This window comes from Seriola lalandi, unplaced genomic scaffold (assembly GCF_002814215.2).
Source record: "Seriola lalandi dorsalis isolate HSWRI2012SDOR001 ecotype SW California unplaced genomic scaffold, Sedor1 jcf7180002054677, whole genome shotgun sequence".
NCBI lineage: Eukaryota > Metazoa > Chordata > Actinopteri > Carangiformes > Carangidae > Seriola > Seriola lalandi.
This window is the reverse complement of record NW_019525230.1, coordinates 1018270-1038893: the sequence shown is the minus strand read 5'-3', so window position 1 is coordinate 1038893 and position 20624 is coordinate 1018270. Positions and strand designations below refer to the sequence as shown.

Here is a 20624-nt window from a genome sequence, read left to right as displayed (position 1 = left end):
GGGAGGGAGGGAGGGAAACAATGGGGCGGTGACAGTTGAAAGTTGACGTGTGAACGTGAGTGGCGCCCCCGTCATCGCCTACAGTAACACTAGGTCAGACATGTTGTTTCAAACCCGTGTGTGTGTGTGTGTGTGTGTGTGTGTGATCCTTACTTCAGGCCTCCTCTCAGGCTGGTTTAGGGAAATGGCAGCTAATCAATAAACACCATGTAGACACACACACAACCACACACTGCTGCATCCTACAGTTTACTGAGGAGCTACGTTGCCGATCTACTGTGACCTGAGTTTAGAAAACACTTCTTCCAAAGGCATGGTTTTTATTTTGAACGACTCGTGACGGGTTTAATCTACACGAATGAAGAATGAACAGAACCGTTGGATTTCAATCTGGGTGACCCTTTTAGACTTTGGATAAATCTTTACATCTAGAATTTAACATTTGACATGTTTTATGTGGAATAAAAAAATCAAATAAAAATCAGGAAGCTCTGGTGTTGTCCTTGATTTGTCCTTTAGAAATCACAACAAGGCCTCAAAGCTTGTGCCGCCCATACATGTTTTTGTCTGAACTGTGCGTGGGTGTCTTACGTATGTCTGACGATTGCCACCCCAGCGACGTCAGCTGACACAAAGCTGTTCCTCTCTGCCTCCCCTTTCGCTTCCTGTCAAGCTGCGTAAATTTGGATTTAAGCTCCGCGTCTCCTTTGCAGGGGCGTGAAGCTCCAGCCAATCAGGAGCCAAACTCTGTGGCAGGAATTTACATAAATCTGCATGGCTAATGTACTGTGCAAATTGAAGGAGTGACACTGTGACTTCACCTTTTCTCAGTGATAATACAACAACTGACCTTAAACTAAAAATGTAATGGCCTGATAAATCCATTCATTTGCCGAGTGGAAAACAAACTGCATTTGTTTGTGTAATTGCCCATGAGCAGAGAGAGATGGAGGGAGAAGGAGATGGAGAGACAGTGTGTGTGTGAGAGAGAGAGAGAGAGAGAGAGGGAAACTAGTGAATAAACAGAGGAGATGGATGAGTCTATTAAAGCAGTGGCTAATCCAGGCTATTAGGAAGCAGAGTGAAGGAGTGTGGGAGAAGAGGATACATACGCTGGGTTAATGGCTCTAAATACAGACCTAAACTGGGCAAAGGACGGTTAGAGATTATTATTATTAATGTACCCAAGGGCGTCGCTAGGAATTATGGGCCTTCTGCACTCGAGATGACTCTGGACCCTCCCCAATTTTCCTCTTTGTCATACACCTCTATAGACGAGAAACATCTACATCTAACGGTCCACAATGCAAACACACATTCACACATTAATTCACGATCAATAATCAAACACACACTTAATTGAAAACAGGGATTGCACCAATTAGCTGATGTAATACTTTCACTACATCTGTCTAAGGAGGATGATCTTGGTTTTGTCTAAAAAAATCCAGCTGAATTCTCATAGTCACCCTGAAACAAAACAGCTGCCATTGACTTTTCATTAAAAACACACTAAGAAAATCTGTCTCTGTGTGTTCACATCTGAGAGGCAACAAAATGTTAAAACCACAGTTTCTCCCCTTTGTCTTGCCGTCATATATTTCTGCAAAAATGTCCACACAAAAAAAAAAATCTGCAAATAAATATATATAAATAAATGTAATCAATCAGAGCCTATGTTGTTCATGTGAGGTTTATTGTTTCCTACGTGTAACACAGCCGAGTCAATCCACAGAATATTTAAAAATGTCTCTTGTGCCTTGAGGCCTTTTTCGACTGTTCAGAATTCAGCTCCTAGAAAAATTAAATGTTTTCTATGAGGTCGATTATAATTTCCAGCTGCTTTCAAAACTAGTATTGCCCTTTAAGAGGGATGTAGAGCATAAAATCTAATTATTTATTATAAAAATGTGAATTTAAAAAGTATAAAACTGATTGTTTTCAAAAGAATGAATGAATGTAAAACATGTGAGGATGAGAATCACACAGGGCGTTTAAGGAAGGAATAGAGATTGCTGGAAAACACAAACATGGTTGTTGAAGGGATGTTTTCTTTCAGTATTTGTGGAGCTGAACCACCTAATGTATGTGTTTGACTCATAGCAGCCTCGTGGAGTCTCTGCACATGCATCACACACACATCCAAGACAAGTAATGATAAAAAAGGATGGATTTTTTAATGGAGGGAGATCATGACACCTGTATCACATCATCTGTTTTTCACTGATAATTCTTCAAACAGTCAATTACTTGTTCTCCTTTTATTCATGATGTTTCAGTCCTCCGGCCTTCATCAGATTACATTCGATTATATTAATTTATGGCAGGATGTTTTTGGTTCTTTCACGGTCACAGTTTCCGTCTATAAGATGTTCTGGTGTGCAAGAACTTTGTAGTGATTATTGTCTACTTATAAACCTGTGTCTGAACAGTATGTTTTCTTACTGTCTGATGTGCAGAGCTTTTTGAGGACGTGTAGTCCAGTCGTTTTTCCATATTTCTTATCCAGTCCTCAGACTGAAACTGCTGACGTCACTGTGAGCACAGGAGTCAGCCGTTCTTACAAATCATTAGCTGAGGGTTGAGGTCAACCTTAAAGGCCTTGGCAAAGTTAAGCTTTCATTCGAGTTTCTTTCAGTTTCTCCAATTTGACCATTTTAAGAGAATTTTCTATCTCTGAGCAACTTCCACCTTAAGCTGTTTGGAGGCCTTGATAAAGGAATCCTGCTGACAGGGCAGTAACCCTGAGGAGGGTGGATGCTGAGTGGACAACCAGAAATCTCAACCTAAGATAATCACACAAAGCATACTGCTGCAGGTGTTCAGGTGCTGTAACTTATAAGGGTGGAATATTAATGCACACAAGTACTTTGACAGCAGGAAGCATTAGCAGGTGGAGTATCAGTGATTCAAGGGGATTTGCGATGACGTCTAAATTCCTTATATGGTGTCAAAATACAAATCAAACCGTGGATGGGAAAAGAAATGTGACGATACAAAAATATAGGTCTGGAAAAACACTGTTATTTTTGCGTCACTGTGATGTGAGTGTTTTGTGTAGCTGAGGCTCACCTCTCACATTCAGTCTGGATGCAGATTGGAGGAGCGGGTAGGCCACAGCTCACGTCCAGCCAATCAGAAGGCAGCATGTCACATTCATCATCACAGCGATGAGACCATGTTCTCAGAGCTGGAGGGTGTGAGGAGCAGAGTGAGAGGGCCAGGGCATGGTAAACAAGTAGGACACACACACGCACACACACACACACACACACACACACACACACACACACACACACACTCTAACTATAGTGGACAAGCCTTCGCTTCCCATTAAGTTCAGTGCTGCCCTGAGGATGGGGTAAAAATACTTCACCACAAAGAACGGGACCAAAACACAGTGTGTGTATGTGTGTGTGTGTGTGTGTGTGTGTGTGTGTGTGTGTGTGTGTGTGTGTGTGTGTGTTTGTTTGTGTGTGTAAGAGAAGCAGTGTTCATCAGTGTACCTTGCATTTATTATCCTCTGCAAACAATTATTTTAATTAAGCAAACATAATTATCATAATCTTGATGGGTTCAATTCAATGCTGTACTTAAGAAATGTCACACTCATTGAAACTAGAATTGAAAAATTTGTCATAAAACGGGGAAAATCTGTAACCATATTGATTGGTGGGAAGCCTGGTTTAGTCATATAATCTCTTTACAGTGTATCAACAATAACTGGGTGCAATTAGGATTTCCAGTTCTGAGTCATTGTGTATGTAATTTCCAGAGGAAAAACGGGGAAAGAAACAGGAGCGAACGTGGTTTTCTAAGTATGTACATGTGTGGGTGTTTAAATCCTTCGGTATGAAAAAGCAGCTTGTGCCGTAACACCCCCCTCCTGACTTTCATATGCGTCACACCATCGGCATATTCCCGTTTTAGGAGATTAAAGGAATAGTGTGACGTTTTGGGAAATTCACATATTCACTTTCTAGCTGAGAGTTCAATAACATACCTATCTCAAACCGTGTGATAAATATGAAGCTGCGGCAAGGAGGCGGTCGGCTCATCTTAACATAAAGACTAGAGGCAGGGAGAAACGGCTCTGTCCATAAGTAACAGTATCTTCCAAGCAGCATGTTTAAATCTCATTAATTAACATAGTAATGTATCTCTAGTGTTTAATATGTACAAAATAAGCTAAATGAGCTAACTGCTAGCTGTAGGGTCCTATGTAGCACAGACATGAGAGTGGTTCTCATCTGACTCTTGGCAAGAAAGCAAAGTGTCCACAACTATTACTGTTAAGTAGGACATATAGTTCATGTTTTGCATGTGTGTGTTGGCTACAGGGGTGTTTCACAGTTACCGCAGTGTTACGTAACAGCACACTTTCTCACTGAGTCCACATACATCCTGGGTCACACATTGTACTATGTTGTCTTGTGACCACCGGTCACCTTAACTTACTGTCAAATTTTACCGTAAAACACACACACACTTTTCTACCCAGAGATTTCCTGGTGTAAAACACCAGTCAAGTAATGCTCAGTGACATTAGTACGATGTTCCTGCAGTCACTCATTGTAAGCACAAAACATGCGCCTCCTATTTAGCTGACACAATAACATCACAATGCACTTTCTGCCAAAGGATGAAACGATTAGTGCTGCATAACAAACTGTGTGGGTGTGTTTTTACATGTGTGTATGATGTCGTGAACACATGAAATTCAAATTTGTGCCTCATTTTAGTAAGCATCACAGCTTTTTCCACACGTCTAAAACTGAAGATCATGTCCTTGTTTCTAGACCTATACATTGCAACAGTGACTGTACACACAAGTCATGTGTGTATTCTTATGTATTCTCAGTGTCCTAAATAGCACAACTGTATTCTCCTTGCTCATTTTGTACGCCACCAAACACAGATATATCCCCTCCTCTTCTATCCCAGGTTTGTTCTCAGGGTCCCTTTGACAAATCACCACATTAAATGTGGCCATTTCCAGGTGCACCACACTTCCTCCTGCTTATTGGTTTCAGATAAAACTGCAATATTTCCATTCATTTATTTCCGTTTGTCGATGTCGTGTGTAGCATTTGTCTGTGCACATGCAACACACACTCACATGCATGCACAAAAACGTGCACAGTAATACACACACCCTCTCTTTCTCCTTGGTCGTTAATAATGTACTGATGGACATACTGAGGTCACTGACCCATAGCCAACCCATTAATCAAACAATGCAACTAGCATATGATCATAATAAATATGCTCTAGATGAATGTCTTGCAGTCAGGAGAATAGACCCACTGCTTCACAGGAGCTGAGACCAGAAGGACAAATTTGATAGAAAACAGACAAGGTATTTACACAAGCAACATATTCTTCCTGTGGAAATCTCTGTTTTGACAAGCAGAGCAACTTACATTCAGAGAACCATGTCACCCATACAAATCCTATGTAGACTACCCCTATGTTGTTGGTCACTATCTGTTGTACATGTTCTCATTGACATTCAAACATATGTCTGTCCCTAATTAGCTTTACAGATAGATAAAGACTTCCTGCTGTCCGTGCCCACTCATTAAGCAGGGATTGATCGGTCTATATGTAACACATAAATGGTTGGGTCACCATCACAAGAGACCGTTAGTGCATTCAATAATTGTCCTGAAAATTACAGTGGTGTTGTTCTGACCTCTAGTGGCAATGGGATAAAACTACAGCAGAACTGAGTCTAACTGATCTAAACTAAGTGATTACCCATTTATTTTAGAATTTCAAGTTTCTTTTTTTTTAATGGTTTTTAGATCCAATTACAGGTTCACACTCACCATGTTCACATATGTTCTTTAGACCTGTGGTCCAAATACATACTTCAGAAACAGTATGTGAACTGTGGTTTTTACACACATAAACTTTAACGATGAATCACACGTTTTATTCACTAGTCTGTGAGTTTTCGGATTTATACAATAATTTTGTAACAGTTAATTTGGATAGTCTGCCCACAAAGAGTTCACAGAGAATTTACCATTTAAACAGGTCATTATTTGAGATTTGACAATTCAACCCTAACCCTCACTATTTAATGGTTTACTAATTGGTTATTTGTATTTTTGAACATTAGTTCAGCAGCATTTATTTATACATTGAACAATAGTTGAACATCAGAATGATCAACAAAGATTAATGAAATTGCATTAAGTTGGGTCTTACAATTACAAAGATAGCATTAGCTCCTTGTAACCTCTCAGTGTTACAAGGCTAGCTTTGGCTACTAACTCTTGGACAAAGAGTAGCATTAAGCTGCATTAAACAGTAACTAGTGATGGTGAGATGAGGCTTCATGAAGCACTGAACTATTCCAGCAAAGTGGTTTGAGAAAAGGTTTATTTCTTGATGCTTCATGTTAACAGAGCGACATCTACTGGCCACAATGTAAAATAGGCAAATGCAAATGTTTGTATATTACAAAGTTATCAGTATACGGGAAACCAGGATTGTATCTTTATTTGTGTGTTGTTTGTATGTGCTTGAAAAAATATCTTTCAATAAATATAAAGCTTTTATAATAAATTTACACTATTATGCTCATACTTTATTGGAAGAAATAAGATCAAAGTGTGGTCAAACTGAGTAAGTCTTAGTTTTCCTTGGTGGGTGCATTGCAAATACAACCAGTCAATGTCAATCAGCGTCAACCTAAAACTATTAAATATCATTTGTCTCAGAGGTCTCATGTCGCGGTCACTCCATACTTCAAACCACCACCAAAACCAGTCACGTGGTACAGACAAGAAGCGAGACTTCACGTCATCAGTCAGCTCATACATCTAAAATGATACAGGCATCGGTACGCACTTCAACAGAAAAGCGGAGCTGTACTCGAAACACTCTTCGAGGCCTCGATGTCTCACGTAACATCACTACCAGTAACATTAGCTGCTCACTAAAGCTCTAACGGAGTGGCCTTTTAAGGCCAACGTTAGCTACTACACTTTGGACATTAAGAGGTAGCATTAGCTGTTACCAACTCTGTAAACAAGAGAACCAACAATGAGACAAAAAATGCAAATGAGAAAATATCCGTAACAAAAAGCAAACCAAAAAAAAAAAAACTAAGCAAAACATGAAATCTAAAGGGGTAACAAGACCATTGAAATCAACTTTTTTCACTCTTCATTCTCAGTTCGGTGTTCTTGTTCTATGTTTACAGTTAGATTTTCTTATTTATTTCGTTTTACATTCACATTTTGTTATTTATTGCTTTAAAACATTCTGGCCCTAAATTACCTCCATAGATAACCCTGTAGTGATTACTGGAGTTCAGTAGCCAACTATTTGATTTGGAGATGTTTTTATAACAGCACTGCATAATACTCTTAAATCCAGGAACACAACTGAGGTTACTGATGGCTAAATTGATCTGGTGTTTTATCGACAACCCTTCTAATTAGCACCAGAGATGTTCATCATATCCTGTGAGTAGGAGCTTTCCAACAATGAAATGAATTCACTAAAACTATTTGGCGTGTGCAAAATAGATGTGTAGATTTGTGTGTTTTACAACATTAAATTAATATTAAATATAATTAAATAATAAGACCAAAGTACTGTTTCTAAATAAGTTTTACATTAGGTTTACAAAGATTGATTTTTAATACAAATGTAACTTTTTGGACTTTCACATATTTGCATTTGGCCATATTTTAAAATGTTAATACAATGTTTGTAATCAGTGATGATCCTACACTTTTGTTTTGCATTTTGCTAAATCCACAAAATAAGCTTGATAAATGTGATAGCCACAGACAGTCGCACAGGGTAATACTGAATTACTCCAATCTTCACCTCATTAGTTTGTTACCAACACAGGTTATTTTCATTTGCAGTAAACCACACCTAAATTTACTTTTAACCTTACATTGTTTTATATGGAGTGCTCATATTTTAACACTGTAGGTTTACATGGGCAATCCTCTGTTATATTAATCAATTGTTTCTTTGTCTTTGAGTTACAGTGGTTGTTGGGGGAGGCCCTTTCCTGATAGAGCAAAAGGCGTGGCTGAAGGCCCAGGACTCTTAATCCTTGATCCAGCTCATTGGGCCGAACCATGTGCTGACATTTCATGGGGGAGATTTTGGGTTTGGTTGATTTTTCCGTACAGAATGTTCCCTCACGCGTCATTGTGTTGGGTCAGTTTGTTCAGTTAACACCTTGTTTAGTTGTTATCTTGAGAATATTTATGTTTTGTTGACCTCTTTTACAGGGCTGGTTATTATATATTCTTGCTTTATCTATTGAGCAAATAAAAAACCCACAAATACTGAGTTCTCATTGCTTGGTCCCTGACAATAACTTTATGTCAGTTGACTGTTGTGTAATTAACAGGTGGAGACCAACATGGTTATGTATTTACAATGATATGACCACATGCCAGCCTTTCACCATTATTTATAGACTGAAACACATTTGAACTCCAGATGATCTGTGACCTCTGACCTATCAAAAGGAAAGTTATACTTTCTCATCAGGATCAGACATCCCATTAACCTATGGCAGTACAGAGTTCTTGGAAAGGAAATAAGTGATATTTTATACTGCTGACATTATACTATATGACCTATATTTGTAGGTTCATCTCTGTGTTCTGCTGAACCTGGTTGTTTCTATTCTAGAGAGCTAGTGAAAATGTGAGACTAGCCGTACCCTAGGCTTATGTTCTATATAATGGAAAAAACATGAAGTGAAGGCAAGAGGAGTTCTCACTTTCATAAAACCACCTTTATGTTAAACAGAGAAAATAATTTCAACACAGTGCCAGATAGTTACTGATTCAAAATCTGAACACTTTTGCTAGTCAGGTATTGCAGCAAAACATTTCAAAGTAAGAGATGGGTGGTGACAACAAGGCAAAGCCAAGTTTAATATTATAACAGCAAATGTTGCAGCAGAGGAGAGTGTAAAAGTTTCTTCCAGACTTTTACATGGGTGTCAGGTCTATATTATGCACCACGTTCAGGTCCTTTCATATTTACTATAAATACAAGTTCATGTTAGCCCTGTATGGCCTTGTGATGATTACATAAAAGCTATGTAGGATTTTGTATTGATATCAACAGTGGAGGGAGTTGACACCAAATATGTCACAGCCATTATAGACATGTATATACCTAACCTTAGGTATGAAAAGCCTATTACTTTAAAAAATTAAACACATGCGTACATACTTCCAAATGGCATTTCCTATGGAACATGCATTAAGAACCCAGCTAACGCATTTCTAATTAGCCTAGTGACATACTTAGTACATACTAAGTACCTACAGGAAATAGCACACAGTTTCAGATTGTTTATCCCATTTATGTATTAGTTTGTCTTCATTTCCATGTGTTTCGGCACTTCTTATATTTTTTTTTCTGGTTAGTGAATCCTTGATTAAAATAATTTGCCTACCAACGCAATTAAATCGGGTTTTTTTTTTTTGTGAGGATATATGCAATCAAAGTAACACTGTCGACTATTTTGTGCCCACTTGGCTCGTCTCTACTGTCTGGCTCGGTTGCTTAGCAACAGGACGTGGGCGGGGCGAGTGATGACAGTGGCCAGTTGAGGGAGTGACGGGCGGAGCTTCTTCCAAGACCTGAGGCAAGGGGAGGGACGCGGGACCGGACTCCTCAAACGCCGGCAGTGACTGAAACGTAGCTACGGCTTTAAAGCATTAGCTGCTGACTTCATATTGGTTGCCCCTCTACTCGCCGGTTCACCTGAAGCTTTTGGCCGTGTGACTCGGTAGACGGCTGGAGAAAATGTCTAACGTGAACTGGAAGCCCTTTGTTTTCGGCGGGCTAGCTTCTGTGACGGCGGAGTGCGGTGAGTGATGTGTGGAGCGGCGAGGAAGGCCGAGCTTTTGTGAACTACTGTTGGTGATTTAAATCCCTCGTTGTGATGTACAGTCTCAAGAGGTTGTATCCTGCGCTTTGTGTTTGCAGGGACATTCCCAATCGACCTAGCCAAGACGCGTCTTCAAGTTCAGGGCCAAGTGGGCGACAGCAAATACCGAGAGATCCGGTACAGAGGCATGCTCCACGCTATAGCACGGATAGGAAGAGAGGAGGGGCCCCGGGCACTGTATTCAGGGTCAGTACGGTGGTCGGTATGCGCGTGTCTGTGTTTTGTGGTGCCTGTATCTTTGGCTTCCAATCTCTGAACTGACTGCAGAAGCATTGGACCAGTTGTATAATTTAAGTATAATATGTCTGTACTTTGTATTTCTTTTGTAATGTTTACACTTCCTGTTTTTGTACACTTCCAGCTATTGTCCCACCTACTTCTACCCCAACCCTCTCCATTCCCATCCCATCTTAAAGTCTTATTTGTCCTCATGTGCTTTGTTTTGTTTGTTTTTGGCTGGGACATAAAGTGCATTTGAACATTTCTAAACCACACTGAGATATTGTACTATTGGGTAATAAAAATATATTTGATTTTTACAGAATAGCTCCTGCCATGCTACGCCAGGCCTCCTATGGGACCATAAAAATTGGCACATACCAGAGTTTTAAACGACTGCTGGTTGACAGGCCGGAGGGTGAGTCCCAGTTTCTCTTTTTCTGTCCCTGACACACATACACACACAAATCAGTGGGCTAGTCCCGCCCATCCATCAACGCATGCACATTCCTCTCGAAGTTCACAGGGGAGCCACAGATGTGTGCATGCCCTATTTAAATGTATCCTCATTTTTTTTTCATACTAAGAGCTCACTGTAAAATACTGTAAAGATAAACTGTCTGTCTGTTGCATGGTATCAAATGCTGCATGTTCACAGTTACAATCTGCTTCCCACTCTTCTCCACTTTCAGATGAGACATTGCTGACTAATGTGGCGTGTGGTGTTCTCTCTGGTGTCATCTCCTCCTCCATCGCCAACCCTACTGATGTGCTGAAGGTAGCTTTTTCGCTCACACAAGGATTGTCTTGTGTTTTTTGTCCTCATGAAACTGAACTGTAAAGCTGCAGAGCAGGTCTGACAATTTCTTAACACGCACAAGGGCGTGCAGAAAACCACAACAGTCTTCTTTCATATTGTTATACATGTAGCCATAATTACCCACGCAGTCTGGAGTAGAAGTGTATCTAGGTACTGAGTGATTAATATTTTCTTTCTCAGGAAGTCTGTAACAGCCCCAGGCTATAGGTGTGATCCTTTGGTGGCATGCCTAGTGGAGTGAAGGGCATCTTGGTCCTATCAAGACCCTACTAGTAGATTATTTATAGACTGAAGCCATGAAGGCTTAACATAGTGTTCTGTAAATGATATGGCTGTGATTATAATGTGTGCATGTGTGCGTGCTACACCCTGTTAGCATTACAGTGTGTGTTAAGAGTTAACAGACTAATAGATGGGGTTGCAGGTTTGGAACATTGCGTTTTCAACACGGTGTGTTCTAGCTGCGCCCGCCAAGTCAGCAAAGAGCCAGACAGTGAACCAAAGCTGATCTGTAAACAGCAGCCATTATAAAGGAAAACAAGTAAAGATTGAGCTGCAGAATTCTTCAAAGCAAGGAAAGAGAGAATGCTTCAGGATGCTGAGCTTGCCAAAAACCCTTACTAAGTTTTTTGCCTTTGCATTCCAATGGGAGATCGGCTAATACACCCCCGTGCTTGGCTTTGGTGAACCTACAGCATTCCACACTGGTTCTGCAGGTTTTCGTTTTCTCAAGTTCAACTTTATGGACATTACGTCTGTCTTTTCTCCCAGATCCGCATGCAGGCTCAGGGAAATGTGATCCAAGGCAGCATGATGGGGAACTTCATCAACATCTACCAACAGGAGGGGACAAGGGGTCTGTGGAAGGTACAGAAAGCCTGAAAATTGATTAATTTATATTGATAAACAACCTCAGTATCCATGGGTCTCAGGTAGCACAGACACCGAACTTTAATCTATCAATCTCCCCCCTCTCTCTGTGTCAGGGTGTCTCTCTAACAGCTCAGCGGGCAGCCATTGTGGTCGGGGTCGAGCTACCTGTCTATGACATCACCAAAAAGCATCTGATCCTGTCGGGTCACATGGGGGACACCGTGTACACACACTTCCTGTAAGTTTGCCAAGTAACCTACAGATGTACACTGTTTGAAAGGCCAATAGCACATTTGAAATCACAAAATTATAATTGGAAATGTGGTAAACAAATCAGGAATTCTGCCCTCGTTTGTCCAACACATATTTTTGCTACCACTGCTGAAAATTACCAGTGAAATCATAAATCCTAGTCTTGAACTGCTTTCACTTCTGCTTTGCTGCTCACATTCCGCATTAACAGCCAGGTGCTGTACTGTAATAGAGACTGTACTCGGCAGTGGAAGCAGCAGCCATATCATAATACGCTGTATTTCTGGATGCAGAGGAGGGGTGCAGTAATGCCACATTTGCATTTCAGCCAACAAAAGCTCACTTCAGTGTGAGTCTGTATATTTATAGCAGCAAATTCTGTGTGGATATTTGGACATTCATCTGTACTCTGAGATATTTTCTTTTTGGAGAAAATAGCACTGGCTTTATAACTGAGCTACTTTTCAACATTTCTAATGCACAATAGTTATTCAACCCATACACTGTTGTGTACTAGGTTACAGACTTGCAGCTAGTAATGTGTTTTACATCGTGGCAGCAGAACAAACCATGGCAATTAGTGTTTAACACCAAAGAAGCAATTAAGGAACAAAAAAGAACCTGTGCTTTGTGGCCTCCAGGTCCAGCTTTGCTTGCGGCCTGGCAGGGGCTTTGGCTTCGAACCCAGTGGACGTAGTCCGGACCCGCATGATGAACCAGAGAGGTGGAGCTCTGTACCAGGGAACACTGGACTGTTTACTGCAGGTCAGTCAAAACTCCTGACAGGAGAAAATTTGCATCTGATCAGAGTTATTACATGTTTCCTGTGGATCCATAGATTTAAATATCACAAAAAGCCTCATGTGAAATTGTGATGGGACTTTTAAACTGATGTCTAGACATATGAGAAATCCTATTGACGCTAACCTCTGTTTTGATGACCAAATCAAAAGTGTTGGTCAGTCATGATAATCTCTAAAATTGGGTCTTTTGGTCTCATTTTATTTGCCCTGTCTGGTTTTAATTGTTTTCTTCCTGTGAATATTTAATATCATGTAGCAATGTTAAATGACTAGATCAAACCTCACCATCACTGAATCTGCAGACCCAGTGAACCACCCACCCACAGGGGATTTTTGGGCAATTATCAGGACATAATAAGATAAAGTGCGTTTTAACACATTTGTTTACTTTTCAGACGTGGCGCTCTGAGGGCTTCATGGCGCTCTACAAGGGTTTCTTTCCCAACTGGCTGCGTCTGGGACCATGGAACATCATTGTATCCTTGAACCATCTCATTAGTGCACCAGTCTGTTTACATTTATCCTAGGTGATGCAATATCTTCTGAGGCAGAGAAATCAGCAGGGAAAAGTTGTAAGTTCTGTTATGCATTCGGTGACGTATAGGATTCCAAGCCATGCTTCAGTGGAGGAAAGCTTAGCTTAATGCTAGCTAACCCTGTTATATAACTGAGAGACGACTGCCTCAGTACCCCACTGCCCCTGGTTAGAGAGGATGCAAGGGGCCCCTCGGTGGGGGGTAAGAGGGAAGGCTAGGGACAGGAAAGGAGGGAATGGAGAGTGAACTCTATAAGAGTCTTTCTGCAAAGGCCAAGAGCTTATTAAAGATGATTGAGGAGGGAAAAACACACACTCATCATGCTCCAACCAGGCCTGAAAAATGTAATGAGATTATTGACATGTTCCAGCAGGGTAGACTGAGGTAACAAGGAGACAGCAAAAAGGGAGGCTTTCAGCTCAAGTACAGAAAGAGCCAAAATATCTCAGTGTGCCTCATTCCTCTTTCTGCCTTTGTTTCTATGTTCCTTTACTCCACGCCCAGTTCTTCCTCACTTACGAGCAGCTGAAGATGATCGATGTGTGATTGGCAGAACGATGAGAGTGAAGACGAGACAAGTATGAGCGCACGCTCTGAGACGAGCTGACAGGACCAAAACCAGGGAAGGCTGGATGGGGATGGTTTCTTTATGGAACCACTGACAGGAAGTTCATGTAGACCTATGTTAGGGGCTGTATGAGAATTTGCCTGATTCCTGTTTGGTCTCTTAAAGCCTGTGGCAACTGTGGAAGGGACTGTGACACAAGCATACACTCATCTGATGTTTTAAAGTCGTACAAATGCTACTTTAGGCTTAACCACTCATTTAAATCTGACATTGGCCCCTCAGATCCATATTACCTGATTTATTGACCGAGAAATTGGAGAGAATGGTTGGATGCAACAGCAGCCCCAAACACTTGTTTATTTCAGTCATAAGCTTGTTTTAAAAATGGCTCTAATATCACGAGAAAAACACACAAGTGTTTTCAGTCTTCTACACTCAAAGTGGTCTCCAAATTGAGTGCCTTAGTTTGTTATACAGGCTGTTTACGCCTGAGAATGTCGGATAGCAACTGACAATCGCACTGATCATTCCTTTTTGAAAAAAAGAAAAAAATCTGTGTGTGCATGAGTCAACAAACTTGGACGAAGATGTGGTGTTATTCGTTTTTTCTGTATTTTCTAAATTGAGAAGAAAGTGTGTGTGTGTGGGGAAAGGTGAAATGGTTTATTATTCCAACAGTCACCATGAGTATTTACAGAGTTAAGAGCCAAGAATACATCAGTGTACTGTGATAAATAAGTTATATAAACAGCCTGAAGACCAGTGCGGGCGTGTGGACAGGACACTCATCACATGCCCTAATGTGGCGAGACTACTGGTCCCTCCTGCCAGAAAGGGCAGGTAGTAAATATAACCTTGGGCAACCGTGGGACATCGCAGTCCCTGGTTTCCTGTGTCATCGAAGAATCAGAGACACATTATGAAAGGCTATGAAAGTATTATATCTCACACCCCTCTTGGTTTAGAGCTGGGACAGATTAGAAGTGCATCGCCTGACGATGTTTAATGCTTGAAGGCACTGACACCACTGCACATGATCCACAGTTAACTCCAGGTATATTTTCCTATACTGTATTTGCACGCTGTAATGCTTATCTGTGAGCTTTCATTGTAAAGAATGAATATGTTGGCTGGCTGTTATGTGTGAGCTGTCATTGCTGCCAAAGTGTAAGCCAGTATAATGTTATGTTTGATGTTGATGTAAATGCTGCTATAGCCCTGTATATTTGAAATAAAAGAGAAAAACCTAGTATGTCAGTATGGTTTTCTTTGTTTTCACCACAGTGTGGCGTTGTGGAGCTTCACATTCTCCCAGCAGAACAAACCCATAGCTGTTTATGAGTCTTATTAAATTCCCACCCCTCAACTTCAAGGCCACAAATCTAGCACAGTTGTGTTGTTTCTGAGGGATTGCCCGGTTTCTTTCAAACACACATGTTCACGCAGCATCCCACACAAACAACGACTTATGAATTATTCAGGAGAATCTAAGATGTAATTGTTCTTTTCTTTTTTCTGTGGGTAAATTCCCAGTTTTCTTTCATCAGAGCTGTTTTGAGGAGATGACGGGAGCTCGGGGGAGTGCAGAGGGAAACGTTGCGGTGAACTCGCCGTCTCTGTGCACGTCTGTGCCTTGTTCTTTTATTTAGGAAGCTGCATCATGGGACTAATTACTTGTGGGAGTTATTGTTGTATCTGCTTCATCTAAGTCACCATGAGTTACTCTGCCACGTTACTGTTGTGACAAACATGGCTGCATTGAATAACTCAATATCAGACAATGCCACAGTGCCAGTGTGATGGAGGAGACGGTGTGAATGCTGGTTTGATCGTGTGTACAGTATGTACAGTATATACAGTACATATAGACCTGAATGGTGCTTTGCTTTCCACTCTCTGTCGAATCAGGGCACAAACACATCCCACACTGTCCATAAGGCAAGTTGGAAAGGGGGAATAAGAATAACGTGTGGCTTGTGCCAGGATTTGGCATCTATAAGTTGGCATTATAGCCTGCTGCCTGGCATCACGTCCCTGGCACAGTCCTCTACAAGCTGGACAAGTACGGCCATGGGGGATTCCAGCAGTCACAGACATGCTGCATTATGGGCATTATTTGCTGTCTGCCCCAAGGGTGCAAGGGGGCTATAGCTCTATTGTATTCCAGGGATCAGAGTGAGCTTTTGTGTCAGTAGGATAAGACTCTAGTCTGCTCCAAACACCCTGCCCTTTTTCCCCACTTCTTTTTTTTTGTTTGTTCTTTCAGTCATTTCTCAGATGAAAACGCTGCAACACACGGGTGAATAAATGGAGGGATAAATGGACGAGCGGATGGAAATGTAGACAAGGAGACAAATCTATCGAAGTCTGTTGATCCATTTGGAACGAGGACCGTGGTGCATCTGGGCTGCACAGTGCTGACAAAGAAGAAAAAAAATCACAGGCCTATTGCCATTTCTTTTTGCTTAGTATCGTAGTTGAGATATGGGCTGAGATACAACAGGACAATTTTTCTTTCTCAGCTTTTGAAAGATGAGATGGGTGTTTAGTTTGAGTAAAATGAATGATTTCCTCTGCTGAAAACACATTGTTTACAAGCCACACATTCTGCATAACATCAGAATACCTTACCTAGGAAGCTTTCTGAAACTTCTCTCTCCTGGAGAGAAAAAAAAAGTGAAGCCTTGTGCAATTTGAACCTGTGCCTGTATAAATATTTTGATAAATTGCACAACTGATCTGTGTACAACAAGCTGACAAAGTAAGGATTTCAAACAATGGGAGGCAATAGATCCTGCAGAGATGTCAAATGATGCTTTAGAAAGCCTGCCAAACAACAAAGGTAATTCTTTAGTAAGGAGGAGAAACATCACAGCAAGTCCCTGCAGGGATATTAAGGAATATTATAGAGATGACTAAAAGATGATTTAAAAAGTAAAGGAATAGTTTGAATTGCTTTTATATACTTAGAAGAGAAAGTGATGCCACTCACGTCTGGACAGTAACTACGCAGACAGGACCTGGTTATCTTAGCTTAGTATAAAAACTGGAAACAGTTTAATGCATAAATAAACTTTAATTAATTTACTGATTTTAAGCACCTATTTTTGGCCAGGAAACTAAAAGCCAATAAGTTGCATAACACATAACCCCCTGTAAATTTCCCTTTTAGATTTCAGGTTACATACACAGGAGATATAACACATTAATTGGTAAGCTTTAGAGTTGTTGGTAATTTGTCGCATTTTGTTTGTTTTTTGTTTTTTTTAGCGACAAACCAACTTTTTCACCTCAGCCAAACATTTTTTAGCAACGTGTTTCTACTCAAGTTTTTTCACACGAAAATTGATAATGTGCATATAAGCGGTGGATGAAAAAGCTCGAGTCCCCACTGGTGTGCTGCAGCACCTTTACTGTATACCATGGCTGCTAAGACAGAATTTGAGAAAGGTGCCTCCAGTTGTTGTCTGTTACACCAATAAACATGCTCAAGTGCCTGAGTGGAAGATTCATCATAACCGAAAGTCCCCATCCGAATAAACAACAGGCCCACTAAATCACAGTGCAGTCGACCTACATTTACAAAACACTGGAAGGGGACCGGGGCCCCAGGGAGACAGGATCACAAGGATGAGCCGCTGGTAATGCTGCTCCATTGTTCCATTAAGACGGGAACAGGCCAACAGAGTGAATGTTAAAGGAGATAAAGTGAGGAGAGATTTGTTCCACATGTTGGCTTCTTTGATTCTGTGACTCCAAGAGTCAGGGAAAGTGAAGTTGTGTCACTTGTCGAGGCGCTTTAATGATCTTGTGACATCTGTCTGTGACCTTTTAGTGCCTGTCGGTACTTTGAAAGTAATGGTTAATTATTTTGGGAATATGCTTATTCTCCGTCTTGCCTATGAGAACACTGATATCATTCTCATGTTTGTGCATTAAATATGAAGCTACAGTCAGGAGATGTTAGCATACCTTAGCATAATGACTGGAAACAAGAGGAATCTAGCCCGGTCAAACATTTAAGCCTACCTCCATTTTTAAATCAGACTATTTCACATGTTATACCTTCGTTGTTTAAACTGTATAAAAAGAACAGGCTGTTGTTTTCATAAGCTAAGCTAACTGAGTAAATATTAGAATGGATTATAATTGCAGTAAGGGAGTGTCCTACTTATTTCACCTTCAAGACAGAGCGCAAACATCGGCTTTAGTCAAACCAGATCTGTGATCACATTTAACTCGGCATACTCAGCTTTTATTTTGTCCTTTTCACTTCATGATCCATTCAAACAATGTGATGACTTATTGTTCTTTTTCATCCAAGCCTCTCTGTATGACTCAACTGCAACCAAAAGTAATGATCTAATGAGTTAAAATAGATAATACAAAAGCAACAGAGGACCAATGAAGTAAATCAAATCATAGGCATCCTAAAGAAAAATAATAAAAAAAAATAAAGTAAATAAATGATGGATAAAATACAAAACAGAGAAACCAAAACCAAACCAATTAACTAAAAACAAAAAGTTGGACTTTACCTGCCTGATACTCAAATCCCTTTATAAAAAGAGGTACGAGAGAGAGAGGACATTTAGAAGCAGTGGTGTGGCCTGTTTTATTTTAGTGGGTATATTGTGTGTATCCTGCAGTAAAATCTCTTGTTAGCAACAGTAGTAAGTGACTTTTAGTGGAGTTCCTGTTACTAGTAGCGTTTAATGCTGCTCTGTCTGAACACGGTTAACGTTGTTTTCTTCATCACTGTGACTTAATGCTGTACATTTAAATTTACAACATTTTCCACCAAAATTAGCGGGTATAAGAGTTTTTTTTTTGGGGGGGGGGGGTTACGCGGGAAGTAACAGCCGATTGACCCACTTTTCCTCTCAGCTCCCATTGGAGCTTGCCTTTCTGTTTGGACCTTAAACACACACCTGCAAGGAGTGACGTCATCACACCACACAAACATAGCTAGCTGTGTCCCAATTCAGGACGTTTCGGTCTACGGAAGTTTTTTCGCTGTGCGTCACCAGCTTTTCCCGCCATTACCATTGCGTAGCAGAGCGAGGCTCATGTGGCCTAACAACTCTGACATAAAGTAACTTTTTTTCCACAAAAACTTGAGGTTTTAAGGTCCCTTGGCTTTGACAGTTGAACCGTTAGCTGTTCAACTGAGCTGACACACAATACTTACATTTAGAAGTGGCTCTCTGTCAATGTTGTTTGCTTTCATTACCGATGCACAATCAATCCTGGGATAGGTTGGGTCGCCCTGTTGGATCCTTCGTCGTTGTTTAGTGAAAGTCGCTAAAAAGAGCAGAGAGCAGTGAGTGTTGGAGCAGAGTATGTGTAATTCAGCAGTTGTTTACATGCTATTCCGATCAGCTAGTTACTTTAGCTTAGCAGTTAGCGCTAGCTTCTCTCTCTTGCTCGGTGTGTCTCGCATCAACAGATGGACGTGTTCATCAGAGTGTGGTGCTGTTGTAACTTCAGTGTAGAGGACTGTGATGTTTAATGCAACGTCAGAGATGTCTGCTGTCTTACCTTCGACACACAGCTCCGCTCTTTAACCGGAGCCACTGTGGTCAGTGGCCGTCTGCGTACACAGCAGCCTTCAGCGTGATAGGCTGTTACTCGTGACGTGTAACCAATCAGATGGCGCAGTGGGCGGGACACATGCCCTCACATGTTTGTTGAGTTTACTGTCAGATCTTCCGACTCGTTTTTTACAAAAACAAATTGCTGAAGTGCACGTTCTGTCACAAACTATGTTGCCTTGGGCATTTTTAAGTGATTATACTTTTTTAGTGGGTATATGGTGTATACCCATGTATCACAGAGACTACACTACTAAAGTATTTGTCTTTTCTATTTGTCTATTGTATTTATTTATAATGTTACCTGTGTAGGGACTAGGGATGTAAACAAGCATCTTTGCTACAATCTGGCATGTTTACATCTGTTATTTTATACTGATGTTCATTAATGAGCACTGTCCCTATCAAATAAACTAATAAATAAAATAAAATGTCAAACAGCAATATTTGCATAGCTGTTTGTTAAAAGTGATATTGGAATCTTAGTTAAATTGCCAAAGAAAAAAATCTCTAGATTGTAGATGAGCAGGGAATACTTCCATCGTAGCATCACCATGTCTGCGTTAGATGTAATTCCAGAGGATAAACACTAGGCAGAGCTCATGTGCTTTTTTCCCACTAAGACATGAAAACAGGGGAGTAAACACACCATCTGCCTGTCCCCAACCACCACACTCTGTCTATCTCTCCATAACCCGCTCCGTCACAGCTCCCTCATTAATATCCCAGCTTCTGATAAGGAATAAATATTCAAATATTCAGCGGTATCAGTTTCCTTGGACGCCTGATTTTAAATTCCTTGCCCTCAGGCACAGCAGGCTTTGGATGCCAGCACAGCATGCACAATCCACACAAACACACACGCACACATACACAACATCAGCAGCCTCTAATGTGTGTTGGTGGCGTTAGTGGGATTGCTCACTGACATCGCAGCCCTCCCACATACACACCAGAGTCTGAAGCTGCTGTTCTCCACTCCTGTTTATCTCTAGCTCTCACCT

General features: G+C 40.8%; 2 protein-coding genes across 3 annotated transcripts in view; one reads left to right on the top strand and one right to left on the bottom strand.

Moving 5' to 3' along the window:
* Nucleotides 1-19558, bottom strand: part of erich2 (glutamate-rich 2) — a 33400-nt gene extending 13842 nt beyond the window's left edge. Inside the window, exons 1-3 of one of the 2 annotated variants that reach the window (XM_087178145.1) lie at nt 19417-19558; nt 19218-19330; nt 3073-3190 (exon numbers count right to left, since the gene is read on the bottom strand). In XM_087178145.1, coding sequence (XP_087034271.1) covers nt 3073-3149 — 77 coding nt within the window. In that variant the 5' untranslated portion in view covers nt 3150-3190; nt 19218-19330; nt 19417-19558. Of the gene's footprint in view, nt 1-3072; nt 3191-12740; nt 12872-19217; nt 19331-19416 lie in introns of those variants that run through there. The other variant, XM_023421912.2, reaches the window with a different exon arrangement.
* LOC111666552 (kidney mitochondrial carrier protein 1) lies at nt 9667-15275 on the top strand. Its single transcript, XM_023421911.2, has 9 exons — nt 9667-9874; nt 9994-10141; nt 10498-10592; nt 10867-10952; nt 11766-11861; nt 11981-12105; nt 12761-12884; nt 13318-13398; nt 13963-15275. Exons 1-9 carry the CDS (start codon nt 9811-9813, stop codon nt 14002-14004), a joined length of 861 nt encoding a protein of 286 aa, XP_023277679.1. The 5' UTR covers nt 9667-9810; the 3' UTR covers nt 14005-15275.
* Nucleotides 19559-20624: the final 1066 nt, after the last annotated feature.